The 18378-nt window shown below is 36.5% G+C and overlaps 1 protein-coding gene across 24 annotated transcripts in view; it reads right to left on the bottom strand.

The window, feature by feature from the left end:
- NEBL (nebulette) overlaps positions 1-18378 on the bottom strand; it is a 253116-nt gene that overhangs the window by 77684 nt on the left and 157054 nt on the right. For 21 of the 24 annotated variants that reach the window (XM_065050813.1, XM_065050833.1, XM_065050829.1 and 18 more), the window contains 4 exons: positions 18233-18304; positions 12452-12556; positions 10128-10238; positions 3566-3676 (listed from right to left, as the gene is read on the bottom strand). The exons of 2 other annotated variants lie outside the window; for them this stretch is intronic. In XM_065050813.1, coding sequence (XP_064906885.1) covers positions 3566-3676; positions 10128-10238; positions 12452-12556; positions 18233-18304 — 399 coding nt within the window. Of the gene's footprint in view, positions 1-1954; positions 3481-3565; positions 3677-10127; positions 10239-12451; positions 12557-18232; positions 18305-18378 lie in introns of those variants that run through there. One more of the 24 variants, XM_065050835.1, reaches the window with a different exon arrangement.

The following is an 18378-nucleotide window of genomic DNA, read 5'->3' as shown; positions in this document are numbered from 1 at the left end:
GGACTGCAAATAGCATATACATATATATATATATATAGCAAAAGTTTGCCCATCTGTCCACTAACATTTTAAAACCACCACTGTTTCATACATAAGAGTAAGAGAAAAGATACCAGGGCTCCAACCCCAGATTTGCAAACTGCCTTTTAAATGTCCACAGATGAGTCTATTGCAGTTTTCGTATTTGTGAAATCAGAACACCACTTCCTTTTTCATACAATGTAATGCCGTGAGGACAATCAATAACCAAGCAAAACATATAAATTGCTGTACAAATACTTAGCATTGCTTTGCTACGTAAAACACCCAGTGATGGGCCAAGTCATAGAACAGAGAAAACTGTGATCCACAGTTTTGAGTGCCTTCACCAAACGCTATGTGCAGCTGCTACCCAGGCACAAGGCAGTAAGTGTTTTCTTTGCTATAGAAACTTCATTGTCATGTCATTTCGCTGTTCAATTACTTTATTTCATCCATTTGATCTTCAGCTACACATAAAACAAACCACTATTTTGTGACCTGATGGTTTTCTAAGGGCCACCATCTAATTTTGATCCCAAATTCGGAAACATCCAGCTGAGCTACATTACATCAGCCAAGCACAGGCATAAAGTACCCTGATGGTCCCAACTTCACTTTTCTCCAAATGCCTTTGTGTGCTGAAGTCACATCATTAACATTCATTTCACAAAACACAAACACAATTTATACTGAAAAGTAGTCTGGTTTGGATAAACATGCATTCGTTCAAGAATTATGCAGCATTTAAATTATTTTCCAAATAAATTCCCTATCATTAAAAAAGTCAATTTTGTTCTTTCAAATGCAATTTTCTTCAGTCTAAGTATGAAGAAGAGAAAAATGTTTTGCTTATATATGATCACATTGTTCAGGAGATTTTACAGTATTTCCCTATTATGCAGCTTCAACCCACACTTATGCAGCATGTTAATGATATTCAAAGTTGTGTGCAGGCCTACAGCACATGACAGTTTCAAAATGTCAGCACAAATGTATTGTAAGTTGGATACAGTCTTAATTTTTTGAAAGAAATCACACATTTCACAGAGTTGAGTATAAATGTCAGCCTTATTTTAAGGCTGAGTAAATAGTCTTAAACACATCCTAATCCTATTAGATAAAAACCCTGCTTGCAAAGGTTGAATTGAGTTGGCAAAGCACTGTAGGTAAACATGCATTCTGCTCCCATAGGTATACTGTACTGAGTGGTGGATAAAAGAGCTTTTGTCCTTCTATTTCCCCAGTAGTTTCCCTCCTTTTTCCCTGTATGTTGAAAGCTGTGATTCTACAAATAGCCTGAAATAGTTGGGAAAGACAAAACTTCAAATTTGGGATGTTCACTATTCCACAGTCTGACTCAAACATGAAAACTCACACAGCTCTTAATTAAACTTGCACTTACGAAACAAGAAATCCACAGCTATTCACGATGGTGCCCAAACAATCACCCACAGGAACTGTGTGACTGCACTTACATAACTTGCTCCTTTATGTGTGATAAAGATACGTCCCCATTGCACTGCATCTCCCCATGAAAGAATCTGTTCTTACACAGGTGAAACTAACTGGTTAGAGTTTTATGTTGCATTTAGAGGGGTTTTTTGATTTTTTGAAGTTTGCTCAGTTTGAAAATAATTTCCTTCATATTTTTTCATTTTTTATATGCTGTTAAAAGTTCTCTTTATCAAAAGATCCCTCTCTCCTCTACTTGCCTTCATTTCTTTTTTTTTTTTCTTGCTTGCTTTAAGGGTGAAAGAAGATGAAACAACTGAATTTCATTTACTCCCACATCTGTAACTCTGCTCTCCCTAATTCTGTTAGTAGGGGATGTATAGCTGTAGAAGTGGAGTGGGTTTTGCACTAGCATATTAATCCTCAGACCATGATGAATTTGATTTAAAAAGTCATCTCACATTCCTTCCGGTCCCATCACCTTCTCTGAGAGGGAATCCCATCTCTCTTCCCAACATTATTTCCTTTGCTAGCAGTCCACCATCATTCGTATTGCTTATGGGGAGAGAAGTTCATGTTCCCAGTTCCTCCACTCTGTCAATCTGACATCCTGATGCTTCCAACAGCAGCAATGGCCAGAGTTTGACAGGAAGAGGGAATTCTGTAATCAAGGCAGGTTGCAAATTACCACTGGGAGTTCCAACGCAGGTATTTCCCAGCAGAAGAAAAAGTTATTCTTCAAACTTAATGCTTCCCTGAAGTTTTCCAGCAGCCTTTTAATCAGCAGCCAGCTGTCAAGATTCTGCACACACAGACATACATCTAACATTGACATTTAGCTTTCAGTCTGCATAACTTGAGTGTTTGTTACACTGCCAGTAGAGAAGACAGGGTGAATTTAAGTTAATTCAAAATGAACACATTTTCTGTATCGTTGGGAGCAAACAAATATCACGTGTATCTGAGAAACAAGAGTTATAAAATCACATAACCACCTGACTTGACTTGCTTACCTAAGAAGAATCAAAATGGATTATAGTTTTAAAGGTATTTATGAATCATCTGCTCTTACTTGTTTTGTGTACTCTTTAAAATGATCTCACTGTTTCAACCAATCTTCTAAAATTTATTTTTTTCATAAGTAAGTTTTTACAAAACCTAAGACATTTTCCTTCAAAGCTGTGTCTGTATAATTCAAGACACTAACCTTGGTAGCATTTCCGCTCCTAGCAATGGTGCATTGAGCTAGTATAAGCTGGCCCTACCATGAAATCAAACTTGACTTGAAACTAATAAAAATGTAAATACTATTATTAGGCTTTTTATATTCTGAAAACCTAAAGAACTTCAAAAAGTTAACAAGTAACTGTAAAATAAATAAATAAAATAAAATAAAATAAAATAAAATAAAATAAAATAAAATAAAATAAAATAAAATAAAATAAAATGCTTTAAAAATATTGCTAAATACTCTAATTTATTTGTAAATTATTTGAGTAAAACTACAAGAACAAATCCTTTGGTCAATGGCATAAACTACTGCCAGGCATCAAACTGAACTCTGTGGCTCAGATTCTGTAAAATAAGACAGAAATTGTTCTTTGAAACTCATTTCATATGTATTTATGAGATGGGAACAAAGTTCTTAATGTTCAAGAAAGTGTGCAAGAGCAGGGCAGAAACAGCCCCCTTCTCTCCTCTGAACAGAACGCCTGAAGAACTATCCAAGTGTTGACAGTGTAAGACACTGAAACCTTGCTGGTGTTCATGTAAACAAAGACATTTATACATTTTCAGAGTACAGGTAGCTATATATGAATTCAGAGAACTTGTCTTTACAATTTTATTTCAAACCAACAGCACTTAATAACAATTACTACTAATAAACAATAACTGCTTTCCAGTGCAGTTTGGAATAAGTCACATACTATTACTCATAACATATTTTAAACACAAATTATGTTGCAAATTACTTCAAAGAAAATAATGTAAAAGAATACCTACTAATGAAATACAAAAATATTCCATTTCAGTTAGTTATAATGTATCTACACAAAACACGCGAACTCATTTCAGACGGGGGAATACTTACATCACTCTGGTATTTATTTACTTCCATGGCATGCTTGATATCTGGAGGCTCCTTCATGTGTGCATAATCTGAAGTTCCTTTCTCAGCATCATGTTTTTGTTTATAGAGAACCTGAAAAGAGCAACATTATACTTCTGTGACCTTGTCAGAGCTGGTATAACAACATGAGCTGGGTTAAACCTAGAGTCGTAGTGTGGCTGTATTCAGGAAGAAATGTAATAAATAATTAAGCTCCTTAATGGAACCAGAACCCTGAAATGAGAGCCACTTCTACCCAAAACAGAGACCTGTGAGACACAGTCAGCAGAGAGATTTCTCTGAGTCTATTATTGCAACAGGGGTATAAGTAGAAAGGAGGAAGAAAAAGAAATATCCAGAAACAGAACAGTAATCTTAACAAGCTGAGAAGACAGCCCAGGGAAAAGCATAGGTTTTGAGGTTTTTTTCTCAAAACATGCTTGAATCTATCAGCTAAACAAATATTTCCTCAGGTTTCTTTTTTGTTTGTTTCTGTTTTCAGAAAAAAATAAATCTATCTTTTGTGCATTCCTCACAGATAAACAGGTTTACATGAAATACTCATAGCCAAACATCTATTTCTTCCACTGTTAGGAAATTACTAGCACAATATATGTTTCGACTAGCCCCCAGCTTCACAAAGAAAAATAATATTTACATTCAATTGTCATCATGGTAAAGGAAAATGGAATTGGATTTTGAGTTTATAAACAAATATATTTCCATAACAGAAACTGAGCTCAATTTTGGGCATTCATCCAGCTTTCACTGTACTGTGTTATACTTACATATACACACCCTCACATACTAAAACTGCCTGAAAAGCTGATCTTGCACTTACCCTTGTCAGAAGCTTTTAGGCTTACATTAGGAAACTTCACCAGGTTTTGATGCCTGAAGAAGTAGCAAGCATCGAGTAAATTCATTTTCTAATATCTCTCAGGAGAAAGTGTTAAAATAATCCTTAAGAAAACAGCAAATACTACATAAGACTGAAAGCTGACCAGAAGGAAAAGGATTTGAAACTAAAACCCTTGATAGCAATAAAAGAATACTGTGAAAGATTTGAGATGGGAACTCTTGACTATGGTGATTCAGAATCTTTTAGGACAGGATACTAGAACTGTGAGAAAATGTTGTATCTGTTTGTGTTTAAGGCAGCAAGATTGCATCTGAGTCACAGATCAGGGTGCCCAAGGCAATGTATTAGTATCTGCCCAGACTATCTCAGATTACAAAATGATATATAGGCTGAGATATTAAGACAAAAAGTGCTGTTGGTTTTTTTGCAGTGCTACTATATGAATGAAAGTACCAAATTAGGAAACTTAAAACCAGCCATCTTCTTACAAAGTGTAAATCCAACACGATGAGGCCTCTGGGGAAACAAATACAACTTCAACTGAAACAAAAAAAAATCTCTATCACTTTCCCATACTGATACATCTTGCAAACAGCAAAGCAAACAATCTTTAACAAAGCATCACTAAAAAATGATCCCCTGCAGAAGTATAATTACTGTATAAATGTATGCCACAAAGTCTCTTTTGCTACTTCTGCTTCACATCGTTACTTTTCAGATGTTTCCCATTAATATAATTCTGAAAAGCAGACCCGTACAATTACTTCCAAAATCTACTAATTTACAGGTATTTTATTTACATGGACACTTCACTGGTTCACCATCTGTATTTTTTGTTGGTGAATGGGCTATGCAACCAAGACATCAAAAAACAAAAGCACATTAACTCCCCACGTGAGAAAACTAACCAAAATTCCAACTGAGTGTCCACTACCTTGGGAAAAGACTGTTTCTTTAGCTTAATGTAGGGATATTTGACCTGCTATTTGACAGCCGTGTTCTCCCTATCTTTTCATATTATTCTATTAACTGACTTAAGTAACCTTTAAACAATCACAAGCTAGGAGGAGTTCAACAGATGTCTAGTTTAGTTTCTGACAGTTTAGTGCAGAGCTATGATCCTTGTGGGCCCTTCCAACTCAGGACATTCTATGATTCTGTTCCCAGATCTGTAAATCCATTCAAAGGAAGCAGGAAAGAAATGTTTATGAGGATTATTTCATCAGTTTCCTTGGAAGCATTATTTTACAGGTTAGTATATGTACATTATTTCTCATCTCATGTCAATTTTCATATTTTATCTTTGCTGAATTTTCCTTATCAAATCTACATATGAAACTTCTCTTCAGAGAGATCAAGAGCTACAGGTCATTGATGTAACCTCTACTCTGTAGTGGCACCATTTATCACCTCCAGAAATACAAGGCAATTATTAAAGTAGGTATGATTCAGATTGAACTAATTTGTAAGTACTCATTTTTTATTTTCTTGTCTTTCTCATACACCAGTGTGCCAATAGAAAGCTGCATTAAGGAGGGCTTTGTGCTCTTTTAACTTAATTCTGACTGACACTCTGTTTTGCAATACTTTAAACACTATTAAATTTTTATTTTTATATTTCGCTTTATAGTCAGTAAGCTGAGCTCCAAATTTAAAATCCACGGTGTAGGATTTTGTAGGAGGAAATGTTCAAGAACACAAAAAACACCATTTTAATCTCTGGATAGAGAATGAGATTATCCAATATATTTGTGTAAAACAAAACTAGAGAAGTCCAGGAGAGTAATACCTGCCACCATAGACAAAAAAAACAAAACAAAACAAAAAATAAACTTGACATTAATAATTACATAAAAACAGATAAAACAGTCTCATAATGTGTAATATGATTGCAAATGATGCAGTAAACCACAAAAATAGCTTTATCATAGTAAAATAAATACATATGAACACAAAAGCAGGATTCTGCCGACAGGTAAGAAAAACTCTGAAACTTTCTCTGGAAGTTGAAAATGTTGTTTAAGATCACATTTCTCATCATCTTTAAAAACAAATAGAAAATACTCTTGAGCACTGAAATACAGTTACGGTTTGAGATATTGCCCAGCGCAAAGGAGAAAATTAAACTGCCTTCTGTTTGCTTTAGATTATTCCTTTCAGATAAGAAGAAAAACAGCACAATCTCTTCTTATGGCAGAAATAAAGTGATGAAAAAAGTGATGAGACATATACTTTTTTTTCAACATTGTTTCCCTCTCGAGTAATTTGAAATACCTTTATCATTGTTTGTGACACTTCATGAAAAAAATATTCTTCGTAAGGAAGAGCTGGTCTTCAGACAAGAAAAAGACTTGGCACAAAGCTAGCAATGATCAGAAGTTTTCCTTCAGAAATACTTTCCACAGGAAAACTGCAATTTCTCCAGAAAATGTCCATTTCCTCTCAGGAAAATCAAAATAAGGGCTTCCCGCCTAGACTGCACTCCTCAGCTTTATTTTCTCATTGCACAGAGCAAAGAAATTGGTGAGGGCTTTGTGGGCTGGCAAGGAGAGGGAAGTTACACGCTGGGGACAGGGACTTCCCCTGCTCTCCCTAGGTTAGCCTGCAGACAGCTATGACAAAAGAGAGATGGAGGAAAATCTGGTTGCTCACTCTCAACAAAGCTGTTTAGAAGTCAACAGTCAAATTTTCTGCTTACAGGAAAAAATTAAATTTATTAAAGCCGCTCAACTATACGACACTATGAGGCTTCTTTTTAATTCTCCTGAAGCTTTTTTTCTCATCTTTAGTGCAGTGGGTTTCTGTCAAAACTTCAGATGGATTTCCTTCTCTATGGGTATTTATTTCCATCTTCATGTCAGTTCTGTATAAAACACTAAAGAGTAAATGTGGGCTTTATGCAAAAGCCAGCAGAGGTGGTCTTGGTTTAGTCTTTCCTGTGTATCTTGAAGGGGAAATTGAGCATGAATCCATACAGCCAATATGGGGAGAAAGCTCCACAGGAGAACCACAACTTTCAGGATGTTGTACTCTCCATTACAGCAAGATCCTGTCAGTGCTGACATCGTGTGGCTGGAACCCTGCAGAACAAAGTCCTGGCCCTGCAGAAGTCAATGACAAATGTCATAGCAGTAAGAGTATGCAAAAGTGATAGATGGTGCTATAGCAGCCTGTTTGCTCTGGAAAGGACACTGAATGGCAGCTGTAGGTGGGGAATAATTTCTTGTGAGAAAAGGGACATTTCCCCTAGTTCCCTCCAAGTTCCTCATCATAAGCATGATCTGAAACTATGCATAAAATTAATAACTTGGGCTAGATCTAGGTAGGCCGAAAATAGAGCTGCTGGGCAGCAGCACCATTTCAGGATCAAACTTCAAATCACGGGAGAGACCATTTGCTGAGGACACACCTGTGTGGGGAGATCACCCAGCACAGCCACACCAGCCTCGGCAGTCCTGGGCCAGCAAGCAGTAGCAGGGAGAGTCAGTGGCTTCCACACCATGACCGCTTAGTCCCTACACACCTGCTTGGCAGATGAGGCTACAGACCCTGCCAAGAGCACAGCAGCACAGAGCGAGAGCACCTGCTTGATCTGGCTGCAGAAGCATTCGAAGCCGGCCTTGCGTCCAAGAAGCATGAAGAGGGAGTCAGAGGTGTAAATTTTTTCTAAAGTGGATGGAGAGGAGGACACATACTCCTATTTTCCACCTCTTAGGAAATCAGCACCTATTTAAAACCAGCTTGCTATAACTGAGAAATAGACTGCAGTTCTGCGCTTGGACCAGTCTTGTTGCAGAAGAGTTGGCACAACGGCCAGATGCTGCAGTTCCCTCTCCTCCCTGCAGTGCACCCTTGGTCTCCTCTTGCCAAAGCGATGACCTGTAAATCCACAATCCCAGCTAGATAGATGCAGCAGAAATCCTCTCTGCCACATCCTGACCCAGCTGAAATCTGAAATCCTTGTATTAGCTACTTAGGTATCGCAGTGATAGGCACAATATGGATTAGATTTGAATACCGCAGAGAAGATTTTCCACTAGAAAATCCCCTAGGATCCCTCTCAAAGTAGCATTAAATTCAGGTCCAGTGCAATAGTAACCACAAGTTAGAAAAATGTGTCAGCGTATCTTTAAGTTTAATGGTAGATTATGATTTATAATGCATCTATTCCTAAGGGGATGGTATGAATTTTACAGGAAAGTTTCTGCTTAAATATAACTCATCCTATATGCATATCTGTTTCTCTATGACTGTTGAATGATTCAAAAAAACCTTCAAAAATATCAAATGAAAATATCAGTCTTTTCCTTAAAAGGCTTCTTCTGATGAATTGAATGGTTTCATTTTTAGTCTCAGTTATTTATCTTTTCTGCCACATTACGGACGTTAATTAACCTCATTTGCGTAAACTAATGTAGAATGTACTCATTTGGAATGAATCCAGGAGTAAATCTGTGGCAAACTAGTTAACTAATGTTTTATAAATCAAGCTAACGGTTTAAAAATGTTATACAAGTTTAATTCCCAATTTATTTCTACTGTAATTCTTCTACTCACTCACTTTACAATGAAATGTCACATTAATGTCATTTCAGCCTCTATGCTGCTTTGAATTGAGTGTATATATGTTCCATTCCAAACTATGAAAACTAAAATATACTTTACATTATTATATTTGCTTAATATAGCCTTGATCAACACATTGTTTCAAATCAAAACATTTCTCCACAAGCTGTCCTGAGATTTCAATGCTTTCTTTTGTTATGAATATTTTCCTTTGTTTGAAAAAAAAACACTGCATTAGAAGAATGCATACTGAGATCAAATCAATTATATGGATTTAGGAGTGTGTTCACTTCACAGACTGGCTGTATTAAGCTACACATAGCTAATATATTTAAGAGAGGAAAACAGCAAATCAAGAAAAATCTGAAAAGGCTTAGTGGGCAGAAAGTCATGACTATCAGCCATAATTCTCATGAGTAACAATGAAAATCTGTATCTTCATTCATATTAAACATACTTAACACAATTCCACTGAGATCAATGGAAGTGAAGAGTCACCTGTGTACATTAAGGGTATTATATTTTTAAGCCCCTGGAGGCAACTGAACCAGAATTTACTATTTTACTGGTTGTTTGCATGGCTTTACACTGTGTTCAATATACTGTATTTCATATTTTTAATTCTGTAAAATTTATCATGAATGGTAGTATGTAGACCATCAGAAACACATTTACTGCTACCAATAAGTGCCTTTAAAAGCCATTAAAGTATTTTATTTTTTTTCCTTCAGCATCGAACATTTTATAAAGCTAGCACAACACCCAAATTGACATGGCTGTTATACAATAATTGTCTATTCCATAAATGCAGTGCAATGTCACTGAAATAAATAATTCTTTATTGCCTTCATGGACTTGTAATGGATTTCATTGGATTAATGAATGCACTAGCAGTCTTTAAATTTATATTAAATAACCATAAGTAGTAAGATTGTCAACATTTTAAAAGTGAGCAGTTCTTGAAGTTAAGAAGTTATGTTGAGAAACTCTGGATGATAAACTCACTCCAATAAATCAAGCAGGCAATCAAGTATTCGTTCAAATATATTGTTTGCGTTGGTTACACTCTGTCGCACAATTCATCTAAAAATCTTCTTTGTGATTCTAAAATTGTACCTTGCTCTGAAGTTGTGTTAATTCTTTTGCAAATACACTGTCAATTGTGGCTGGCATCTGCTGATAAAGAGAGTTGGAAAGGTCTTTCTTAGCAGCTCCCTTATACTTCACCTAGAAGGGAGAAAAAGGTGACATATAATGTAAAAATTAAGACACAATAATCATACTACCTATTTTTCCTACTAAATAAATAGGCATAGACCATTAGAACTGGAAAAATCTAATGCTGTCATGAACGTTCAAGCAAAACCAGATCTTTGAATAATAACTTTAAAGTACTTTAGGTGTATGTGTCTACTTCATGAAACAATGAAAAGTATCTCCTAATTAAATTCAATAATTTTAGGGGGAGTATAAAATAAGATAAGCCGGTTATTTTTATATCCTTTTTAAAAATATTTCCAAAAACCAAAATTATGTTTTTTTCTTTCCATCTTCCCAAGTTTTGCAGGACGGGAGCAATGAGAGGCCAACAAAAAAATATTTTACAAATTAATAAGTAGTAGCAATTAAATGTAACTGGAAAGGACAGGAACATTGAGGTCAGCATGTCTGCCATCATCTCTCCTTAATCTTTTCATATTACAGACTCATTTTAAAACTGCTTTTTATATATCCCTTATTTTGTCACCTGTTCAGTACTACCAATTCCTCACAATAGGGTTTTATGCAACAGGTCAGAATAACAGTTCAAAATCTGGGAGGTTTTTGCTTCAGATCTAATATTTTCAAGTTCATAAAACAATAATGTGAAGTATCCTTGTGAAAGTGATCATAAAGATGAAAGATATCTTAAGTGATACAGGCTAACATCATTAATTTACTGTGCAATACATAGCTATTCATTAGAGACCAGTTCGCCACATGTATTATAGATATATCAATAATTTGCTGTAAAATTTTTTGCTGTTTCCCAAAACAGAGGGCTCTTTTTCACTGCAGCAAACATGCTGTTAACAATTTCAGTGTTCAAGTTTTGCAAAAACAGGTTATGGGACACTAGAGGTCAGTAAGTTACAAGATAAACTATCTGTCACACCATTGGCTTCAGGTAGTGCTGCAATAAGCAGAGTGCGCAATGGAGTCATGACATAAAACATACAAGTTTTTAAATTTTGAAAGATCTTTATATCTCTAAATCTTTGACTAATTGATCACACTGATCAATTCAATAAATTCTCTATATTGTGTTTTTGTAGACTACAATAGTCTCTTAGAAAACATAATTTCAACACATTTATGTCCCTTAGGATTTGCCACGTTATCTCAGAAAATGTGAAGATAAATATAACAAAAATATGCATCAGATGCATTTATATTGAATGTAGTCACACAGCAAACTGGTGTATATCAGAAACAGAATACAGAATGTATATCAATTACATAACTCCAGACAGGGATATTGGGATCCTCTTTATCATAATCATAAAGGTAGCACAAAAATAAGGCAACAAAAAATTTAAGTTTTCCAAAGGTCATGGTGACAGAAAAATCACTCAGGACCAACAGTTCCTTAAGAAAAGCGACTCTCTGTCATATAAAACTCCTGCTGCTGTTCTCATCTGTGGAAAATAATCAGAGATGCAATCCTATGGCACCATCTACCTGGGACATGGCTCTGCTCTTGTACAGTGCGTGTATCTGTCTGTGTGTGTCTGTGAACACACAAAACTCTGCCATGGGTATGCACATATACACATGCAAGTGCTCAGACATTGCCCTGATATCTGCTCCAGCCCCTGCTGAAGGAGCAGGACAGGGGCGATAACATGGTAACAGCTCCCTCCTATCTGACGTCAGACTGTGAATTCTCCAACAGCAGGGAAAATGCACCGGGAAAACTCACAAACCCCACCACAGTATCACAGTATGTTTGGGATTGGAAGGGACTTCAAAAGATCACCTAGTCCAATCCCCCTGCTGGAGCAGGAACACCTAAGTGAGGTCGCACAGGAACATGTCCAGGTGGGTTTTGAATGTCTCCAGAGAAGGAGACTCCACAACCTCCCTGGGCAGCCTATTCCACTGAGAATATGTAACAAGAAATCCTTTTCCCATTCCTCAGTTTATCCATCCATAAAATGTGATAGCTAGGACTGCCTCAGAACCATTAATAAAATATCTTGGGATCCCCAAATAAAAATGTTGAACTATTCACACATACAGTGTACACTAATTACAGCACTTTATGTTGCTTCAGCTTTAAACAGAATTGTTATTTCAAATAAGCCATCCTTCTCCTGCTAAAAACCACTACATTCAATTGAAAGAGTTTTTAGCAAGAATAAGAATCAATAAGAATTCTTCAGTCTTTTAGGTCTTACCTCAGAAATAAAAGCTCCAAGACTTTTCACATGTTTTAGCTGTGGGGTGTCAGGTACAAATATACACTTGCCTTTAGATTTTTTAAACTCTTCTTTATAGTGTATCTATAAAGAGGAGAAAAAAGAAGTTTAATTTTCTTTTTTTTTTTTTTTTCCTAAAAAGAAATAAAGAAAGATTAAAAAGGCTATTTTTTAAAATATTTTTTAAAATTTTATTTATGGATGCTGTGCTGGGTGGCTTGCAAATACCTCAGGCTGGATCAAATTAAGCCATAAAGAGAAACACCCAGCTCTCATATACAGTACCAAGGCTTTGTAAAAGTCACAGAACTCTTTAATAATAAAGATGAGAAAGATACCATTTTTCTGTTCTAGATGTTCTAGTATCTCTAAAGAATGGCGAATTGAATCATGGATCACCTTGGTCATTGATCTCAAAGATAAAACTTTTAACACAGACCTAGCAAGCAGAGAATCTGTATAACATATACAAATGCCCATTTATTAATCCAAGAGTTATATGAATAAATTCACTGCCAAATTATTGCAGATAAAGTACTCCAGTAGCAACAGAGTTTCTTTAAAAGCAAACAAATTTTAAATCGAGCCATTTTTTAAATTATGTGTATGGACAAAGGAAACCACTTTCGAAGCAGAACACCACAATGTATTTAAAAAGAAAAATACTTTTTTCAAAAAAAAGAAAAAAAAAAAAGAAAAACAACCAACCTTTTTCTTACCATGGAGCAAATAATATGAGCTGGTATAATAATCACATGACTTTTGATGAAGTCAGAGTTACTGTTTGTATTAGTGAGACTGCAAGAAAGATAAAATCTATGGATGTGGTGAATGTGTAGGGACCTTTATTATGTAAGAACTGTGTGAAGAAAGATGGTGAATTACAATGAGGTGGACTAAATAAGTTTTAAAAACAGACACTTTACACAGATAGCCTTAAATGGTTTTAGTGACATTTCTTTCTTCGTATATATAGAATACTTCAGTTCAATGCAAATTGAATTATTTAGTATTAAGCTTTCACGGTTATTATCCGCTACCATTTCTCTAACCTCATTTTCACATTCTGCACTACAGCAGCTTGCATTTATGCACTCTAGACTTGCTGACAAGCACTGACAGAAGCAATATGATCTGCATCTGAGCATTACAGAAATATGCAGTCTTAATTTCCTCTTTCTCTGAATCCTTAATGGATATCACAAGTCCTAGTCTCCACTCCTCTATAGGGACTGGGAAAGTCCATGAGAAGGATGGCAGTTTACACGGAAGCAGCTCCTGTACTTCCTGAGGCAAACTTTTTGTCCACTACAAAATGGACGAGATAATGCCAAATTCATCTCAAACTGATGACTACATAATCCCCACACAGGAAATAATTTTGGTTACTATTGAGCTCATCCACATTTAGACTACTGAAGGAACCTACATCTCATTACCAAATCATATTGTCTGCCTTTGTGGATTACAGTGTTTTCTAAATGAAAACTGTTCAGTGAACAACGGGTGTAAAATTACTGTGTGTCACCATTTTAGTCAGGAATCGACAAATCCAATGTTTCATGTGTGACACTGAACTCCCAGGTAATCACAGAGCAATACCCAAAATGGGCAGTTTTACGACAAACTTGAGCAGGCACTTACTGTTCATACTGCACACATGCATGCATGTCCTTGCAAGTGAACATGAGCAGCTTAAAAAAATGCTTTGTAGAATTATGCTCATTTACAGCAATACAGCTGAGAAGGGACATGGACAATCTACAGACCTGACTGCCTACTGGTTATGTTTGATGGGGTTCCCAGTAGAAGCTCCTGTAAAGCTAAGACTTGGGTAGAGGAGATGAAGAGTCTTGCTGCTCACAACTTAGATAAATCACCCACAGCTATCCATGTTAATTACAGAGCAATAATTGCATTCAAAAATCAAACATTAAAGCTTCCTAAGGTATCTCTTAATGGCGAGGGGGAGTAGGTGGCATGACAGGACATGACAAGAAGAAACAATCAAATTTATTCTGCTGTAGAATTCACACTTTCCGAATAACCAAAAGCAGTAAAGGACTAATGCCGCCTCCTTACTCCTTTATTAGTCACGCTTATTATAGTAACTCATAGAAGCCACCAAATGCACACAGGCTCAAATTAGAAATTTAGAGAGGACATATAATAAAACGTGTGGTCAAACTCTGAACCAACACACTCCATTCTGCCGTGGAAGTGTCCGCATTACTTGGAATCAGAAAGATGGAATATAAAATGAAACAAGTATAATGAAGTCATGACATCTACACTTCAAAAGTGTATTTATTGTCAATTATGTAAGCAAGAGACTTAAGAGGTTGATTATGACTGAATATAACTAGTGTCTGGAAGGAATAGGCAGAGAAGCTATTATTCCTCTTCAAAGTTTGGAAATTTTGCCCATGAGTGACCTACCCTTCACCACAAAATATGCTGTTTAGTTTGAGTATATCTGGTAAGCCTTGCAAAAACCCAAATAATACAAAAATTTCGCAAATGATGGCCTGGAGCCACCACTGCTCTTTTGATATACTTTTGAAGTCCAATGGCTCACTAAAGGCCCAATTTTTAATAGCTCCCTCCTGATTCCTTTCTTCTCCCTGACTCATCATAAAACTACTTAGACCAGCAGCACAGCTATCCAGTAAAAGTGGATTAAAATTCCTAGACAACCACCAAAACAGTGAGCTTCAAATTGCATATTTTCCTTAATGGATGTTATATGGCAAAATCAACTTGATAGAACAAGGGTATCCAATCTTCAGGCTGAAGCTTCCTGGCTCGCCAAGAAAATTCATCTCACCCATGGCCTGTTCCATCAGCCTTTTTCACAGGGGGAACACAGGAGGAGACTGTGGGTTAGAAGAAAGGCTCTGATGGTAACAGCTTAATTCAAGCAGCTACCTTTTCTTTGTATTCAAGGGCACATATGGACCTAACTTTAATATGAAATACTCAAAAAACTGTTAATAATATCTTAACATCAATGATGTAACCGTGTTGACACTCATCATGTCAAGATTCACTATAAAACTGTCATCTCTTAAAGACCCATTTAAGCTTAGAAAAGCCACAAAAAGCTCTGAATCTTCTTATCTAGCTCTTATGCTAGACCAAAAGGGAACTTTTTTCTACTAAGGATTCCCTTTCCAACCCTACATTTCTTAATTTATAATCTCTCATAAGACTAAGAGCTTTGCCAGACCACAGATTCATCTACTACAAAATCCTCAATCTGTGGCCACAGAAACCTAGAGAAAAGCATGAGAATAGGGCAAGTACACAGTATTGTTGCCCCACTGTATTTTACTAGTCTCGAGCAATTTTGACCTCAAAATCTTGCTGACTTAGAGGCTTTGACTAGTAATGGTGAGTCCAGAGAAACAGCTATACCCTGAATTAGGTGGTCACAACACCATTGGTATGAGTGGAAAAGCACTCTCTGTTTTTGCACTTGGTTCTAGGGCTCTTTGCTACTTGCTTTATAACTAAAAGACATGCTAAAGCAAAGTTTGACTCTGTACAAGGATAATTAAATGGTAAGTAGTACTACTTTTTGCTATAGGGGTAACGAACTACTGGTACCATACATTACCAGAATTCAGCAGAACCTTCAGAAGCCAGAGTGTCTGCCTCTATACCAAAAGGATTATGTTAGTTCAGTCAATGATCATTTAACTTGTATAGTAATTCAACTCTCTGTTTATAACAGTATTAGCAACATCACAGATTCAAACAAATTAGAGATGAAACTATACTAAAATATAACTAATACAGGCAAATCGACAGGGTCATTTTCAATACTGAGAAAAGGCCTGGAAAAAAAGGCAATACATATAAATCAAACACACATGACAGTTTTGAAAACATCTGTGGAAGAGAATTGCATAATGGAGGGAGATTAAATGAAATGGCTTTAGGGAGAAACAATCCAGGGGGTACCACAGCCACAGAACAAACATCTGCCAACCTCAAATGAAAACAGGGATTTCCTCAAGAACCAGAGCGCATAAACACTTCACAACTTCCCCAACGTACAGCTCAAGGCTGACAGTTACACACACACTAAGAGCTGCCATAATAACACTTTTTTAAAACCATATTGCCAAATCAAAGTCATCCTGCAAAGAATGCAGGGCAAGCGTAACTCAACCCCAGTATCTCAGTCATAAGCACCCCTGGCGCTGCATTCTGACAGAGGGGCTGTGCTGACAGCTCCACCGGCAGAAAAGGACAATCGCCTAGTCTCATAGTCAGCAAGGACACAGGCTGCTGTCCCAAGGTCATCTTAAGGGCAAACTGCAAGCCCCATAAACTACTGTACTCATAAAATGTACAGATGTACACCACTGATATACCCACACAAACAGCAGTTTGTGCAAAGACTTGTGCTAAAAAAGGATAAAGAATATTTTTAAAGCTCTGAACGTTAACAAGTCACCAACCATCTCCTTGCAGTTTATTGGCCTCCACAATGAAATGTGCAGGGTAAGGAACCTACTCCCCCAGCACAACAATAAACTCTACCACTTCCTAAAGTAGCTTGGGATTGCTAGAGAGCTGTCTTGGTAACTTCCCTTAAGGATCTATCCAATTTTCAGCAGTCTTTCTGTGAAAATTGAAGTCCAGACAGTGTACGGACAAAGAGTAAAGGCTGACCCTGTCACATCACACTTTCAAGCCAGCACTGTAGCACGTACACATCCCAGACACTGGTTTTCTGAGTTACCTATTCTCTTCTGATACGTAACCACTAAGAATTTATACCTTAAGCGTAGATTCTGAATGTTCTTTCTTCGTAAAATCAACATACTCATTCGCTTCGAACAATAACATCCCGAACCTAAATATCAGATTACAACACGAGCCAGATGCCATTTTTCAGTTTCTTTAGAAGAACACTTGTTAAAGCAAGTGACTCACCTCAGTAACATCTCCTCTGCTACCAGCCACCATCCTCACAGGACAATTATCACTCTTAACTCCCATTCATGTGAAGGGACAAAGTTATGCTTCAGACACTCTCCCAGAAGGACACAGAAATGATCTGGTAAACCTGATGCTGTTACATTGAAATAATTGGATTGACTGCAATTTAAAATGTCTTGGATCTGATCTATGATGTTTATATCATTTCCATATCTGATCAACAGTTTTGAAAATCTATAAGAACTAAGTCAAGATTTTTATAGCTAAATAATTTTTAAATATATTCTAGCATTTCAGTGGATTCTTTCTATAAGTGTAATTCAATAATATGCAAGGCAGTTTTGAGCATCTGTCACCACAGACCAATAAATAACAATCAAAATTCACCTGTTTTATTTTTATCCTCCCTTCTTTCAGCTGTGTATACTGGCATCCAGTTCTGTTCTAACCAATCAAATTTCACAGCCTTAGGCTACAACTAGAAAAAAACATTGCATTTTCCTGATGAAATCAGCCAAGGTGTTCTTATGGGAGACACTCTCTGTGTGAGACCCACTTTTTGGAACATTCTGCCTCCTGAGGCCTATGCTTCATACCATCCAAGTACCCTGAAAAGCTCATCCTTCTGTGACTGATAATTTAAAGTGCCAGAGTAGGCTGTGCTTTTCTATTATTTTGCATGCTTTTATATTTGAGCCTTAGAGGGGCACAGGCTGCACTCTACATATCTGAAAATATATTGTAATTATAAACCCACTTGAAAAGAGAAATACAGATCTAAGGATGCAAGCAGTGATTGTCACTTACATCACTTATTATTTCACTGCATTTTCGGGCCAGTTCCATATTTCTGTCCTCAATAACAGGCTTGAGGAAGACCTGTAAGAGAAAAGTAATTGTTCCAGGTTTATTGTCCTAAAAGAGTACCAACAAAAGGAAAAAAAATACTTTTC

Source organism: Columba livia, chromosome 2 (genome assembly GCF_036013475.1).
Source record: "Columba livia isolate bColLiv1 breed racing homer chromosome 2, bColLiv1.pat.W.v2, whole genome shotgun sequence".
NCBI classification, from domain to species: Eukaryota; Metazoa; Chordata; class Aves; order Columbiformes; family Columbidae; genus Columba; species Columba livia.
The sequence above is the reverse complement of the archived record's forward strand: the minus strand, read 5'-3'. Positions and strand labels throughout refer to the sequence as shown.